This window comes from Pantherophis guttatus, chromosome 3, assembly GCF_059756535.1.
Source record: "Pantherophis guttatus breed Tessera chromosome 3, ASM5975653v1, whole genome shotgun sequence".
In the NCBI taxonomy this organism is placed as follows: Eukaryota; Metazoa; Chordata; class Lepidosauria; order Squamata; family Colubridae; genus Pantherophis; species Pantherophis guttatus.
The window spans coordinates 152,728,394-152,745,583 of record NC_142065.1 but is presented as its reverse complement, the minus strand read 5'-3'; the positions used below and the strand labels follow the sequence as shown (position 1 = coordinate 152,745,583).

The 17,190-nt window shown below is 36.6% G+C and overlaps 1 protein-coding gene across 1 annotated transcript in view; it reads left to right on the top strand.

The window, feature by feature from the left end:
- Window positions 1-17,190, top strand: part of GPLD1 (glycosylphosphatidylinositol specific phospholipase D1) — a 35,090-nt gene that overhangs the window by 2,130 nt on the left and 15,770 nt on the right. The window contains exons 2-16 of the mRNA XM_034429268.3: window positions 266-437; window positions 1,454-1,608; window positions 3,002-3,057; window positions 5,008-5,086; window positions 6,017-6,114; window positions 7,161-7,271; window positions 7,851-7,899; window positions 8,846-8,900; window positions 10,754-10,861; window positions 11,876-11,903; window positions 11,993-12,132; window positions 12,551-12,616; window positions 13,373-13,493; window positions 14,745-14,872; window positions 16,795-16,981. Of these exons, the coding sequence (XP_034285159.2) occupies window positions 1,515-1,608; window positions 3,002-3,057; window positions 5,008-5,086; window positions 6,017-6,114; window positions 7,161-7,271; window positions 7,851-7,899; window positions 8,846-8,900; window positions 10,754-10,861; window positions 11,876-11,903; window positions 11,993-12,132; window positions 12,551-12,616; window positions 13,373-13,493; window positions 14,745-14,872; window positions 16,795-16,981 (1,320 nt within the window). The 5' untranslated portion in view covers window positions 266-437; window positions 1,454-1,514. The remainder of the gene's footprint in view (window positions 1-265; window positions 438-1,453; window positions 1,609-3,001; window positions 3,058-5,007; window positions 5,087-6,016; window positions 6,115-7,160; window positions 7,272-7,850; window positions 7,900-8,845; window positions 8,901-10,753; window positions 10,862-11,875; window positions 11,904-11,992; window positions 12,133-12,550; window positions 12,617-13,372; window positions 13,494-14,744; window positions 14,873-16,794; window positions 16,982-17,190) is intronic.

Genomic DNA, 17,190 nt, shown 5'->3' with positions numbered 1-17,190 from the left:
AAACCAAAGCTTCAAAAGGTCTTAGTGGCATGGATAATATTAGTCATGGTTATTTCACAACAAAAATGATCTGGCTATGGTCATCCATGCTCTCATCATTGCCACAAAGATGACTTAGAAATTCTGTGCAGGATGTTCACCCTACAGTACAGTACAGTATAGTACAATTCATTCAAACATTAAAAGAATTCCAATGAGAAGAACTGCACTGTTGCTTTATTTTGCTTTTTCACTCAGCTTAAGGTTATATTTCTTTCATTTCTAGCTCTTGGGAACAACTTTGGAACCAACTTGTCATGCCAAGCCATGATTTAAAAACTTCCAAAATGGCATTGTTCCAAATCCCTCCCATGCAGGAAGTGCTATTTTAAAGAAAAGAACTTCACTCTGGGAGAACCTCAGTTTGGGAACATTTTCTTCCTCAAAAGATTCAGCAAGTAATTCTTACTTTATAATCTTTTCAGCCTCCAGTTAAAATGAATCTGTATCGAGGCATTTCAATTTATATAATCTCTCACTCTGGCTTTAGCATTGTACTTGTCGCTGAAAAGTTTATTGCTGCTTTTAATCATGCCTGCTGAATACTTGTTGTACTGTTATTTGTTTTTTAAATAAATTATTGTGCTTATATACTATGTTACCAACAGTTCTGGTATTACATGATGAAAGTTGTAGACATATTTTAAATAGGCAAAATAAATGGGCAAAGGCAGCTGCTGATAAAAAATATATAATATTGTGGGTCCAAATTCCACCCCACACGTAGCAGAGAAAAGCCAAAGAGTAGGGTGGAAGTGGGGCCGAATAAGGGATTTTTTGGCTGGGATTCTCTCCTTCAGTATTTTCCAGACTTTTCTAGCACTTTGAAAGGATTGCTGTTAATATGAATTACTGCATTTATTTCAGAATTTCATCAGCAGCTCTTAACTTTGCTTTTTTCAAAAAGATGGATATTGTTTGCTGTACCAAATATTTTTTTTTGGTACAGCTACCATATTTGGCAAGGGAGGCTGCCAGATGAACATTTTATTATGTAAACACACAACTCCTAATTTTAAGGAAGATAAGATCTTGCATTTGCAATCTGTTATATTTGTCTCTGGCTTCTTTATTTTATATGACAGAAACTCCATTAAGCAATGACTTTTAGTTGAAGCAGAGGAGCTATCCATCTGGAGATAACTCTTGATTGGCTAAATAAGCAAGAATTAGAAGAGGGATTTTTCTAAGTGTTCTCTTTAATAGCAGTTCACTTTCTCAATTTTAGGCATGATTTGACTCATTACCAATGAGTAAGGGATTTTAGGTTTCTTTTGGTCTAATTCTTCTCTGTAAAATAAAACAATCTAGTTAGTTGACTGAAATGGGGAATTGAATTTCAAGCATGAGGCCTTTGCATCAGTGCCATTGTCCTATTTGATTCAGAAATGTACTCTACTTTCATATTTCAAAGGTTGCAATCCTATTGAAAGCATCTTCAGAATTGTGGCATATAGAAGAGATTTATCAGTGGCATGGAAGCTTTTAGAATTTGGTTGATTCTGGCTGTACTTTGCAATTTTTGTGAAAGAATGATGCCATGTGGTCCATCAACACATATTGAAATAGGTAAGCTGTTAGCAGAAGTAGATAACTAGTTGTAATAATAATAGTAGAATAGAAGACAAAGAATTGGAAAAAACCATGTTCTGAAAATTAAACCATGTATTGTTTTGACTACATATATAGAGTCCTTTGGAAAAGCATTGGAGAAGCAGAAGCAGTTCTGCTTTCCTAGGCTGCCATTATGATCAACTGCTTGGTTGGCTCTTTTTGACGCAATTCTTTGGATATCCATTGTCAAACAAAGCCATTGGTCAGCTAATATGTCTGTGAGTGGTGCAGGTTTTCCTTACACAGATGCTGGGAAGTTATTTGGACACTAAGTTTAGAACTAAACTCGCTTTCAAAACAGGCCCACTTGAAAGCAGTCAATCCATGATTTGAGAGGGGCCTGTTCTGCCTTAGCCTAAACACAGTATCAAAACGAGCCCATCCAGTGGGATGATCATTTGGGTTGCCTAGTAAAACAGGAGAGCCTTTCCTATTTTAGAGACAACTGCCTTGGATTATCCACCTCGATAATTTTTGACAGCTGACTGAATTCATGATTGGCAGATAGAATCCTGCTGGTTGATATAATTCAGGAAAAAGCAGCAAAATCAGAGACAATAGTAAATGTTTTGATTAACCTGCCCTGCACACATGAAAGCAAGATACAACCATTTGGCAACAAGCCAGAACAGAGGACCAGGGAGCCACTTGGGGATCTGTAATAGGGACAGAACATTTTATGCTGGTATTTTTGTTAGCTGAGAGTGCCGTGATGGCCTAGAGGGGCAGCTCTTGCTTGACAATCGGGAGGCTGTGAGTTCGATCCTAGAGAGAGGCAGATATTTCTCTCTGGGCACAATGAGTAATTGCTGCGAACTCCGCGTAGGCATCAGGAAAGGCATCCAGCCAGTAAACACTGTGTTCAGTCACCCTAATTCCAGCCCGATGCAAGGGATTACAGCAGAGGTGGGATTCACTTACCTTCCCTACTGGTTCGCAAATGTGAACGTGCATGCATGTGTACGGCCTCTGCATGTGCGCACCTCTGCGTATGCGCACAACCTTCTGCGCATGCACAGTAGTTACGCATTACGTCCGGGTGGGTGGGCGGACCCTCCCGCAGTCACCGCTACCAGTTCACGCAATCCGGAGAGAACCGGCTGAATCCCATCACTGGATTACAGGATCGTTAAAAGAAGAAAATAATTTGTATTGGCTGAAGGACAGAGAGATAACATTTTAACTGAACTGTGAGGAAAGGCCCAGCATTTTGGAAAGCATGTGTGAGTACCTATATAAACTCTGGAGATTTATTGGCTGAAAAGCTGTACCTGATTCTTCCCTACAGTTTCTCGATCCTATTACAAATGTACATCGCTAAATGTATTGTGATCTTATTTTTTTTCAGCTCATAGAGGGCTGGAATTTTTCAGCCAGCAAGATGGACAAGTTGACTATCGTAAGGTAGAGGTTTTATTATTGTAACATGAATCAATACCATAATACTGCCCAGCCTATAGATAGGGCTATAGATTAACCCTAACCCTAACCCTAACCCTAACCCTAACCCTTACCCTAACCCTTATCCTAACCCTAACCCTAACCATTAAAGTAAAGTAAAGTAAAGTAAAGTAAAGTAAAGTAAAGTAAAGTAAAGTAAAGTAAAGTAAAGTAAAGTAAAGTAAAGTTATTAAATTTCCGCTTGACTTCAAATGACTACCAGTGGTGCACAATACAGGTAGTCCTTGAGTTACTGCCACAATTGAGCTCAAAATTTCTGTGGCTAAGGGAGAGAGTTGTTAAGTGAATTTTGCTCCATCTTACTTGCCATAGTTGTTAAGTTAATCACTGCAGTGGTTAAGGTGGTAATACAGTTGTTAAGTGATTCTGGCTTCCCCATTGACTTTGCTTGTCTGAAGGTGATCCCATGATCCCAGAAAACTGCAACCATCACAAATGTGAATCAGTTGCCAAGTATATGAATTTTCATCACATGACCATGTGAATGCCATGTCCTAAGTGTGAAAAATGGTCATAACTCACTTTTTTCAGTACCATTGTAACTTTGAACAGTCAGTAAATGAATGGTTGAAAGTCAAGGACTACCTGTATAACAAACAAAATAGAATACAATTCAAAAACTATTAGGAAAAAACCAATAAGAAAAGTAGATGAAGAACAAGATGCTGAAGGTAGCCAAGATGGGACTCAAAAGGGACTCTAGCCACCCTAATCCAAGGCCTGGAAGACGAGCCAGATTTTCAAGACTGTCTAAAATGTTATCAGCGTTAGAGCCACTCAGATTTGAGGGTGAACTTTATTTCAGAGGACAGACACTGTGATGGGGAAGGTCTGGGTCCCAAAGGTTGACGCTATCCAATTGAAAGAACTGAAGCACGCCAACCTCATTGGCTTGGATCAGCCAAGAAAACACCATACATAAATATGGGATAGATTTTAATTGTGTTTTTAACTCTAGTCACTTTTTTAGGTGGGAGGAAAAATAAATAATAATTTAAATAATAATGTGTACAGTGTTTTACTTTTTCAGCTACTTAGCTAGATATGTAGGCTATTAACTTATCGGTAGATATGTAGGAAGCTCTTTCACTGACCAGCGTAATAGTTTCCTAAAAGTTGATAGATTCCAATAAGCTTCTGATTTCATGCTTGGAAATGTAGGACAAATATCTATAGAGTATATTGTTGTTGAATAATATGAGGAGGGATAGTTAGGGAACCGACTTCCCAGTCTGGATGGTATTTTGAGGACAGCTTTCAGAATTTTCTATAAGAATGTTGAAAGGCATTATACTGAAAAAAGGTGCACATCTGGATTTAAGATGAATTACTGGTAGTAACTAAGACGCTGAGCTTGTCGATCAGAAAGTCAGCAGTTCGGCGGTTCGAATCTCTAGCGCCACATAACGGAGTGAGCTCCCGTTACTTGCCCTAGCTTCTGCCAACCTAGCAGTTCAAAAGCATGTAAAAATGCAAGTAGAAAAATAGAGACCACCTTGGTGGGAAGATAATAGCATTCCATGTGCCTTTGGCGTTTAGTCATGCCAGCCACATGACCATGGAATTGTCATCAGACAGCTCTGGCTCTTTGGCTTAGAAACTGAGATGAGCACCGCCCCCTAGAGTTGGGAACGACTTGCACGTATGTACGAGGGGAACCTTTACCTTTACCTTACTGCAGAAATTACTGTTAATGAGTATTAGCTAAGGCAAGTGCTATTTAGAACAACTTTCTAATAATCTGATACTAAAGACAAATCATGTGGAGTGGCTTATCTTCTCTAATCTTTCAGGGGAATGATTTTAATTTTGTTAAAATAAACTTAAAATTTTAAGCATTATAATAATATCCTTTTAATGCTTATATGTTTGTTTCTTTATTCTATTGTGCAGTTAATACTAGCTCACCAAGATGCATATCAAGCAGGAAGTCTATATCCTGATGCTTTTTATTCTGACCTCTGTCAAAACGGTAGGAGATCCTCGGTCAAATATTATTTTTTAATATGATCACATTATTGCAAAAGTAGGCCAGTCCTTTGATTAATGAAGTTGTCTGGAATACATCAATAAGCGTGAATAAATTCTTGATGCATTACAATCATGTAGGAGAATCTGTCTTCTTTAGACACTAATGAGGCATACCTCTTCTTGACTAATTGTGGTTTTCATTATTTTGGCTTACAGTATATGGGTAAATCATTCTAAATAGCCCATCTTCTTATCTAACAATAAACTGCAATTATTTGAAACGTTTATTAATGCGTATCGTATTAAAATCAGAGCATACACAGTGAACAGATAAAGTCTGTTTTAAATCAAGGTTGACGTCTGGTGATTTTATGGATATACCAATGCAGTGCAGAACTTGCTTCTCACTGCATTCTTATGGGAATGTTTTTGATCTTGGCATGAGATCTTGGATGTTTTTATTATTCACATTATTGAGATTTTATTAAATGTTTTGCTGAATACATTAAAATATTTTCATGTACCTGTGTTTCCCCGAAAATAAGACCATGTCTTATATTTTTTTGAAGCCCGAAATAAGCGCTTGGCCTTATTTTTGGGGAGATCTTACTATTTTGGGGCATGTGGAGCAGGACGGGGCTCCTCTTGCCGTCTTACCTGATTTCCAGCTCTGTCTCCCTAATCCTAACCAGAGGAAATGGCAGGGACCGGCTGTGCATGCGTTTAAATATTTTTCGGGAGGGCTTATTTTGGGGGGGGCTTATTTTAGCGCAGGCGTTTAAAAGCCTGATTGGGCTTATTATCCAGGGAGATCTTATTTTCGGGGAAACACGGTAATACTTTGCCATTAAAATATTACTGAACTTTACATTTGTATGACTAAAATGCAACATGTAGAATAAATATGAGAGGGTTTTTTTTTTAATGTCAGGGTTGTTCCATTATGTTTCGGAAGACACTCACTGGTCACCTTTTCTCAACACAAGTATCCATTACATCAGAAAGAACTATCCACAGCCATGGGAAGAGGTAATAACATTTTCCATCTGTTGTTCCCTTCGAAGCCCTGAATACTCTTTTCAAAAACTGTATTTCTCGCTCACCTTTATACCTAAAAATAGAAGGTAAGAAAAAAAATGCCAGTTCTTTTGGTGACAGCTGTTTTAATTAGCTAAAAACAGAGCTTTAGGTTCTTCTCTCATTCCATCTGACTTGTGGTGGAAATACTACTTTACTGGGAAAAAAAATAGTTGAAAATGTAGCAGTCAATAAAAGTTACTCAAGGATCATTCAAATAAGGTAAACAAATAGTCTTTTGAAATTATACTTTATTCTTCTGCTGATTCTCAAGATATATAGTCAGATATATTATAATTACACTGATCATATTTTTCTGGAAAAAATAAAAGACAAACCTGAAAAGGGGGGAAATCTAAAAGATATCCATAAGAATAAAACATTTTAATTGTTTATATGTATAACGTTGTCTTACAAATGCAAATTCAAGAGCAAAATTAAGGAAAGTCTTACAAAAATATCTAGATAATAAAAAAATATAAAATGTGAATTTATTTGAAAAAGACAGATCCATTTCCATATTTTTCACAATGGGTGCTAAGTGGTAACATTTGTACAGTAAAAGTTAGAAGGACGAAATAAAGGCTAAAAGTGAGTTTTTGAAAAATATGTCTAAAGGACAACTTTCTGAAATAAAGGGCTATCTATATAAGAAATGGCACATGATTACTGTTCGTACACTCTACAGTGATTGATTCATCTCTAATTTGGTGGTGGAAACCTTCTAAATCAAATAGGTCTATAGACTCATATTTGCTACCTTTTCCCTTCTCTCACTCATGTTTGTCTTTAGAACACATCTTTCACATGCAGTCTGACCCTCTCAACTATTAAAACTAAAGCTACCTAATTCATATTTGTATGTGTGAAATTGCAATCCATTTTCATCAGCCAAATAGATTGGCTCACAGATGTCACATATTGTCTGTCTTTTGTCCACTTGGTTTTAATGATGTTACTATGGAGTTACTTTTTAAAAAAAAAATAATGGTACATAGGCTACAGAGAAGCTGGTGGCTTTTCTCTTTGGGATTGCCTCGCACATGGTGGCAGATGTAAGCTGGCACAGCTTGGGGATTGAACAAGGATTTCTACGGGCCATGGCAGCTGTAAGTAGTGTTCTGTTTCTAGGCATAGTATTTTTCCACATGCTTATTTTACAATTGTGTTTATTATTTTGGTTCATCCTCGCAAATGCCAATAGAATATTAAAAAATAAACCAGATACTCGCAGTCTGCAATGCTTTTATAACCTACAACAAAAAACTATATATATGTTAATGATTAATGTCTCAGCCACATCTTTGAATATCCATATGTTGCTCTTTTAAAGCATAATATAGCTTATTGCAAAAATATTTGCCTATTGGGTTTCTTTTTTAGCTTTTTATGGATGAAAGCTGCTAACTGCAAAGATGTTTACATGTTGGGGCTGAATTAAAGCATTTGGGCAGTTCTGAAAATAGGTAGAAGAGAAACAAGAAACAGAAGGGATTTTGTTTGGAACAAACTAGTACTTCTAGGGAATTCCTATATACACAGGCAGGGAAAAAACCAGAAGGGACTCTTTCATCTCTACAAACTGGATTAGTTTAAAAAAAGAAGAATTTTTTAAAAAAGCACTTAACATTTCTTTAGTTGTTAAAGAGATAATGAATTATAAATAATATTGTTCCTTTTTTATTTAGATTGATTTTCATGGCTCATATTCACAAGCTCATTCTACTGGTGATTTTGGTAATTTATGTACTTATAAATCTTAGAAAACTCTCCCCAAATTTCCTTTGAATGTCTCAAGGTTATTAAACAGTGGAGATGGCATTCTATAATTTTATTTGAAAAGTATATGTGTATATGAGTGTGGTTGTTAGGGTACATACCAGGGGTGAATTCTACTTACCTTTACTACCGGTTCGAAGCTTCTGTGCAGATCATCAATTCTGACGTCTGGGCAGGTGGGTGGAGTCTCCCGCCGCTTTTACTATTGGTTCTAAAGAACTGGAGAGAACGGGGAGCAACCCACCACTGGTACATACCATAATGCCTATACCATACGCATTCTCCATTTTTGTTTCCCCTGTCCCCTAGAACAATTTGATGTTCAATATATATCAGCTGCTGTTTTCCATTTCTGATATGTTCCCATTTGATATATTTTAATGGAACTATAAATTATAGATTCCACTTTACATTAAGATGGAACTTTACATTATTCACAGGTCTGTATATAACCAGTGAGATTTTCTAAAATTGTAGATTCCCATGATGTATCACAAGGTTTTCTGAAATTTATTTTGAGTTTCACGAGCCATTGGATCCTTGTTGCACAAGGGCTGACATTTCAAAGATTATCATTGGCATTCCAATTCCTTTGATACTGTCCCGTTATGGCTATAAAACATGTGCCGCTATCTATAAGAGAGAGAGAAAAACGCAACCCACATAGAAGGGCTGCCAATTTTATATGAAAAGCCCATGTGACTTATCCAATATTACTGCAATGCTCACAATGCCATACCTGTTTGGGCTCCATTCAGACATGAATGGTTGTCCTGTGAAGATTGTGTTAGGTTAAATCATATGATATATAAGGGATTATATTCATAAAGCTTCAAAATGATGATACATCTTTTGTTGTTCTTTAATAAATCAATGACATACACTCCTTTCATTCTAATTTTAGGGGGAGATGTGTTAAGCCAATATGAACTTGATTTTGATTATTTGAACGCAAGCTGGTAAGAGCCCACAAAGGCAATCGTTCATGTTTGATGCATATGGACATTTATTTTATTTTATTTTATTTATTGAATTTATATACCGCCCTACTCCCGAAGGACTCAGGGTGAACAGCCAAAAGATAAAATACATATAATACAAATGTTAAAAAATCATTAAAATACAATTAAATAATTTGGCCCAGAAAACAACATTTAAAAACCCCAATTATAAGACAAATTTAAAATTTAAAAAATTTAAAAAACAATTTAAAAAAGAGGTTAGGCCAGGCCGGCCTGCTGGAATAGGAATGTTTTAAGGGCACGGCGGAAAGTGCGCAGATCAGTGATCCTCCGTATCTCCGGGGGGAGCTCGTTCCAGATGACAGATGCTCCCACAGAGAAGGCTCTCCCCCTGGGGGCCGCCAGTTGACACTGTTTGACCGACGACACCCTAAGAAGCCCCTCTCTATGGGAGCGTACTGGTCGGTGAGAGGCTACTGGTGGCCACTGATTACATTGATCCATGCATTCACATAGTGTTGCAAATTGCTGAGGAAGAATGAGAGAGAAACGGTTACTGAAATCTATTATTCTTTTCTACTCAGCCAGTCAGGTGCTCAAGAAAACATTGTGAATTAGAGTTTAATGTTGTACTGAATGAAGAAGATCAAGGGTAACTTGTTCAGTTTAGTAGAACATAGTCCACAGCTTTACATAATGCTAGATGGATCATATTAGCATCTAGTATTCATGGTTCACTTAATACAACCCTCATTTCTGGTAATAGTATCCATACCTTGATTACATTCTGCTCTGATTACTTTAATGCACTGTGTCAGGTTCACAGAACATATGAAACCTATATTTCTGATAAATCTTACACTATTTGCCAATTGCTTATTTCGATTCAGTTTTACTTTTATTAATCTTTGAAACTGTAATCATAGGCTTCTGAATGTTTCCATTTTTTAAAAAATGGAGCTCAGGGGAAGAATTTGGATGGTCTAAGATCAGACCATACTATATTTACACCCAAGAAAATAAAGCTAATAAATTGAGCACTGTGATCTGCAGTTTAAGTTCCTGGTTTACTGTAACTCTGAATATTGTATTACAGAGCAGAGTATTGCCTATAGTAGATCTTTTTCATTTATGTTTGTTTGTTTGTTAGATTTCTATTCAGTCTTTCCTCCAGGAGCTTAAATTCCTAGTCCTAGAAAAGTAAAAAAAAATAACTTGGTAGTACAGAGCCTTGGTAGTACAGTGGTTTAATGCACCCTGTAATTAACACAGCTGCCTGCAATTTCTGCAGGTTCGAATCTTACCAGGCTCAAGGTTGACTCAGCCTTCCATCCTTTCTAAGGTAGGTTAAATGAGGACCCAGTTTGTGGGGGCAATAAGGTGACTTTGTATAAATATACAAAAGTATGAAGGCTATTGCTTAACGCATTGTAAGCCGCCCTGAGTCTCCGGAGAAGGGCGGCATATAAATCAAATTAAAAAAAAAACAACTTAAGATTTTTGGAATACAAACCTGTGCTCTACAGCACGGGTGTGAAACGCGTGCCGTTGCGTTGCCGTCACATGATGTTCCACGACATTTTTTTCCCTTTGCAGAACTGGGGTGGATGTGACCTGCATGTGATGCATCTGGCCCACAGGCCACCAGTTTGACATCCCTGCTCTACAGTATATCTAAACTGCATCATGCTACCAGTTACATATTGCTGATGTACTGTTTGATTAGTATACGATTTCTATAATGTTTTCAATATTAATCTGGAAGAGGAGAGAAAGAATTGGTTTTGATAATTTATTTTGCCAGTGCATTTTGTTGGCTTCAATCAAAATTCTGATATTAATACTTTTAGGTATGTGCCTGTTAAAGATTTACTGTCAATCTATGAGGATTATTATGGAAAGGAGGTGATAACTGAAAATACTATTGTTGACTGCAGCTATCTGCTACTCCTTAATCTGTAAGTGAAAGTCAAAGTTAACATGTTTTAAAACAAATGAGAAGATTTTTTTAATTAGTGTTGGATTGTCAAGCAAGGGTTGAGGAAACACTGGTATATGGTGAAAGTTGGATAAGATCAGGCGTAAAAAACGGAAGTCTTATTGAGAGGATATTTTTACATTTTGGGAGCAGGTCTCCAATAAAGGAGATGGATTAGTAGTATGATAAATAGTTTGGTAATTTTATCTGATAAAATACATCTAAGAGGTTATAAGAGGTTATAAAGGATGTACAGGAGTCTTCTTATTAAGGTGTTTTATTGCTTTTATTGTTTCAATAGTTTTGCTGGTTATTTAATCTTTATAACAATGTCATAACCAGATAACTGTGATTATTGGCCAGAGTCAAAAGCAAACAATATACATACAATATATATATATGCATATGATAGCCACTGTACAGTATATTGCTTTAAACTTGCCATGTGTATTGATCCTGTTAAATAGGGCAGATTATGTTTATATAAATACCTTCATTTTTAGAGAAGTTCACAGTGTAACTTTGAAATCAATGTCACGATGATGAAGTATTTCAACATTTGCTAGGTCTGTCAGCAATCATTGCTTCCATAGTAAAGATTTATAATGCATTGCTTCAATAAAGTATAATTAATGTTTACTATGTTTTTTCAGCGTATAGGCATAATACTGTACTAAATTGTGGCTAATCAAAACGAGGGAAGGAAAAGAGGGAGAAGAAAAGGGGCAGGAAAAATAAGAGTATGACACTCATAATTTATCTCTGTACTTCATTCAAAACACTTTAATTGGAATTGTCTCATTATGTTTCTAATGAAGAAAACATTACTAGCAGTCATTTCAATGTTATATGAATTCTATGAGTTTCAAAAGATCCATTGTGTCTTTTTGGTATTGTTAAAGGCAATATACAAAACTTGGTCTTCAAGAAGCATTTTTTTTCGGCATTGAAAAGTTGTATAATGATAGTAAAGTATAAATACTTGCTTCCATAGCTATGCTGAGATCATCGCTGCTGCCAAGGTAAGTATATTTTCCTAAAAAAGAAATTCATTGGGTGCGAATGTTGAAATAGCCAACTTACTAATTAAATTGCATCTTATTCTTCACAGCTTTACCCCATCTATGCCAATAAGTCCCCATTTTTAGTGGACAAATTCTATGACTATTTCCTTGGCGGAGTGGATGATATGGCATTCTCATCTAATAATATTTTTCAGTTAACCAGTTGGATGTTAAACTATGGTACTAGGTGAGGTATTTGTTAATAATTCCAAATGCTCGTTCCTGGGGAAAAAAAACCATATTGTTTTTTTCTACATGGAAAAAATGCATTTTTCCTCAAAAGCTTGATTCAACCAAATTGTGATTCAAAATGTGGACAGTATAGAATGAATGTGTATTTCATTGCTGCTTATTAGGGTTTATCTTTAATTTTAACTTGTATGGTATTATTAATAAGCTAAAAATACTTTAGCTTTCCCTTGCTTTACCGATCTGTGAAGGTCATAAATGCATGGATTGGTTGTAAAGTTACTTCGTCATCACTGTTGTAACTGAACGGTCACTAAATGAAACAGTCATTAAATGATGACCATGTAGAGGGAATTGTGGGCATGCTAAAAATTGAAACATATTAAATACAATTAATCTATTAATGTTTTCTTCAGTGGCTGCTTTATTCCTGAGAATCCTTTGTTTATACGGTGTGAAGATGAACAGAGAAACTTTCCGATGTAAGTATATTAATTAGCCTAATTTAACTAGTTGTTTTATTTCAAATTGTTGTATTTTTCTGTCTTTAAACAAGATGTATTAAAGGTAATCTTAGAAATGTATAGCAGAAAATAGATATTGCTGAGATATTATTTTATTTATGCAATTTGTCCACCACCTCAGTCCAAAATAGTCTCCAGATAGCTTACAAATATTCATAATATTGGTAATACACAAAATGTCAGTAATATATTCATAAACATAATATAAATACATCATTTCATTAAAATTTGTATTAAACTAATATTGATGCCAATGATTCCACAGTCAGCAATTTGGCTACAGGAGACAACAATTATATCAGCTTTGATTTCTTTTTATTTTACTAAGAAAACTTGTATGACCACCCAGTTCATCCATGGTGACTCCAAGTGGTTTAAATAAAGGGCTGGTATAAACTCTATAATGAAGAACTGTCATTTTAAAAAAAACATATTAAAATACTAAAGTCTCCAGTGTGAAGAACTTCACAGACAAGAATGGAATGAGCATTTAAATTAAACACAAACTTGGTTCCGAATTATTTAAGAACAATTACAATCTCAATTCAGAAAAACAGGAAAACCTTTTGTTATTTTGTAACTAAAATATTTGATTTTTTAAAATTCATTCATTTATTTTTGTTGTCTGCAATGTGAATTTAGCCAGTCCCATACTTACCCCATTTTTATCTTCCTATACAGAAACTTTCTACGTATTGTATCTTATTTCAATAGGTTTAAAGAATCCAGAACTCAACACCACAGGAAGATAACTTCTGAAGTGGCCAAATCAGTTGAAAAGAATATCAGTTTTACAGAAAGAGGAGTTTATTTAAAAGTTCCCGGTTGGACAATGGTAATTTCTTTTGGGTCTAAACATGAATGTCAACCAAACACATATTGCAATTTAGACATTAATTGCTGGAGATTCTCAGGATTGGACATCTTTTGTTTCTTTAATTCTTTTAAATGTTATTCTTTCAATAATATCCCAGCTCAGTGGTATGTGCAAGGGAGGTCAAAATAGGCACAGTGGTGGTTGCAGCAGGATGATCAAACCCCTTCCACATTTGCACGTACATGTGGCATTGACATGCATGTAGAACGACCTGGGTTTTAATCTTGTTGTAAGTTTTATTATTTTGTAGATGTAGAATTTGTTCTGACTCTAAAACTGCAGCTTTGAGTATAGTTGGGCAAGATTTGCTGGATGGATTCAGAAGAGGGAGAGAAATGAAAGTTGATGATGGGGAAAAAGAGAAAGGAGCCATGCAGAAAGCGAAGCAGTTTGTCCTTGATGAGAGAATTGATAGCTGTGTAATCCTCACCAGTTTTTGAGTTGTTTTCCCAGCAATTCTATTGGGTACAAAATGAAACTGAGAATCTGTGGAGGTCTAATAATCAGTAAATTAGAGCCACATTGTCTTCCAGTTAGTAGGAGTACACTCTAAACAGTGCTTTACTCAAGGATGACCTATCTGGTGTTTCTTGAGGAATGGACATGTTCCTCAGTCTGCCCTGACCCACTGTGAAGGCAGACTCCTCCTGTGATTTGTTGCTCCAGTACAAAAGTGGTGGTTTCCCATTGCTGCCTAGACAAGCTAAATTAAGTGAAAAGTCAGTGAATAGTTTAACCGGGGGAGGGGGGGCATGAGGAAGAAGCAAGATTTTTTTGGTGCTGAGAAAATTGGCGCCAAAAAGACTCACTTCCCCTTCTTCTCTTTTTTTTTCATTTTTCTTACCCTCATTGTATATCAGCCTAAGTATTGTAGCAATATCTACAACATGAATGAGCACTGTGCTGGTATTTAATCAGCAAAATGGACAGCAGATTTTTTTTTAAAAAAATTCTTCCCGGAAAGCTTCTCTAGTTAGCAAACAATTCAAGAAACCAGTGCCATGTGTTGCATTGATATCTTCTATATTGTGAAACCAACACTCTAATACAGCAATAGCTGTGCCGATGTCATGCCAGGCTTCTTCGTTGCAATAATGTCTTTGGAAAATGAGAAATGGACATTTACCTCTAATATAAATTGCTACTCCAGCATCCAGTAAATAGTTACAATGTTTTTGGTCACATATGATTTCCCAAAATTATCTTCAGTTTCAAAATAGTGACACAGCAGAGAGTTTGATGAACGTGTTGGGAGTCCTACAGCGACGCTCATCGAAATACATCACCAAGCCCAGTGCTTCATATTTTCTGAAAACTCCATATGCAAAACTTGGATCGTGAGTGCTGATTTATTCATTTGTTTCTGCTTCTCTCTCTCTCTCTATATATATATCAGTGGTGAAATCCATATTTTTTTACTAATGGTTCTGTGGGCGTGGCTTGCTGGGCATGGTGTGGCTTGTTGGGCGTGGCTTGTTGGGGATGGCAGGGGAAGGATACTGCAAAATCTCCATTTCCACCCCACTCTCGGGCCAGCCAGAGTGGCATTTTCCGGTTCACCAAACTATTCAACATTTCCGCTACTGGTTAACTACTCAAAATTTCCACTACCGGTTCTCCAGAACCTGTCAGAACCTGCTGGATTTCACCCCTGCTATATATGTATATGTATATGTATATGTATATGTATATGTATATGTATTGTTTAAATGAACTTGCATTATTTGAATACCTTTACTATCTTTATAATATATAATATAATTGCTTTACTGGTTTAGAAATAAACTTGCCAGAATGTCAGTGAATGAATATCTATGGAGACTGACAATCTTTTTTCCCCCCTCTCAAAAGGCAACTGGACTTTTCTGGCTTTTTTTTTTTGAAAATGTTTCGCTTCTCATCCAAGAAGCTTCTTCAGTTCTAGCTAACTGGTTGGGGAATGGAAGGATTTATATTCTTTGCAGTCAGCTGGTTGTTACCATGCTGAGAGTACTTGAGGCCACTTGAGGGTTTAGCTGTATCCTCAGAGTGACTTGAATCAAAGCGCAAATGAGTATGGAACTTTCTTGGGACTGCTGAAAGGACTGTGTTGTAAACAGGAGATAAGCGGTGCCATATCCATCCCCCTCTGTTGAGGGAGGACTATTCAATTTTAATATAGATAGCGTTTTTGACTCCTCTTTCAAACCACTGGTCTTCTCTGTCCAGAATGTGAACTTTGCTCTCTTCAGAAGAGTGACCCTTGTCTTTCAGATGCAGATGGACTGTTGAATCCTGTCCTAATGAGTTGGTTCTCTTGTGTTGTGCCATGCATTTTTGAAGTGGTTGTTTAGTTTCCCCAGTGTACAGGCCTACATATTTCTCACTGCATTGCACTGCATATACAACATTGCTCTGTTTATATCTGAGTGTTTTGCCCTTAGGGTGTACAAGTTTATGTGATAATGTATTCCTGGGTTTAAACAGTGCATTTAAGTTGTGTTTGTTGAAAATCCCCCTGAGCTTTTCCAATATTCCTGCAACACATGGAATAACAATGTTGCTCCGTTTGTTGTTATCTTCTTTTCTATCTCTTGTGAAAGTGCTCCTGCTGGATCTTTCTGTGGATTTGATGAAGCCTCAGTTAGGGTAATTACAAGTTATGTGGGTTTCCTTGATGTGTTTTTGTTGTTCCATTTTTTCCCCTAAAAGCAAAGGTGGGTTTCAGCAGGTTCTGACCAGTTCTGGAGAACCGGTAGCGGAAATTTTGAGTAGTTCAGAGAACCGGTAATAAAAATCCTGACTGGCCCTGCCCCCATCTATTCTCTGCCTCCCAAGTCCCAGCTGATTGGGAGGAAATGGGGATTTTGCAGTAACCTTCCCCTGGAGTGGGGTGGGAATGGAGATTTTACAGTATCCTTCCCCTGCCATGCCTGCCATGCCACGCCCACCAAGCCATGCCATGCCCACCAAGCCATGCCCACAGAACCGGTAGTAAAAAAATTTGAAACCCACCACTGCCTAAAAGTAACGTATTTTTAAAAAAGCAAATAGAAAATCAGATAGAGGAGGGATCTGGCAATGTCATAGGCTGTGAGGCAACTACAAAAAAAGATGTCTGAAGTATGTTGGCATTTCTGGGCTTAAGTTGGGCTCCCTGATTTCTCTTCAGGACTTCTATGGAATTACATCTATAACTAGAAACTATCCAATTATTTTTGAAATCTGCACAGGAAATGTCAAACAAATGGACATTGGCACCATCTTCTTTCATATGCAGGGCTATGGCTTCAGCTGACCTAAATCAGGATGGATATGATGACCTGGTAGTTGGAGCACCCGGTTACAGCCAGCTTGGGCAAATTCAGTTGGGACGTATCTATATTGTTTATGGTAATGAATCCGGGTTGCCTCATTCCAACCTGGACCTTGATCAAGAAGCAGATGAAATACTAGAAGGCACTAAGGTAGCAAAACAAGTTGAACATGGATGATTAAATATTTTTTGTTTTTATTTTGGATCACTATTTCCATTATTATTTTATTTAGTAATTGCATTAATGTGGCTTCTCTTGTAGCTAATTGAAACTAGACTATTGTCTAAGCTTTTCCTTCTAGATGTGTAAAAACTACTACAACCAGAATTTCTGTGACCTCTGTATGCTCCAAATCATCT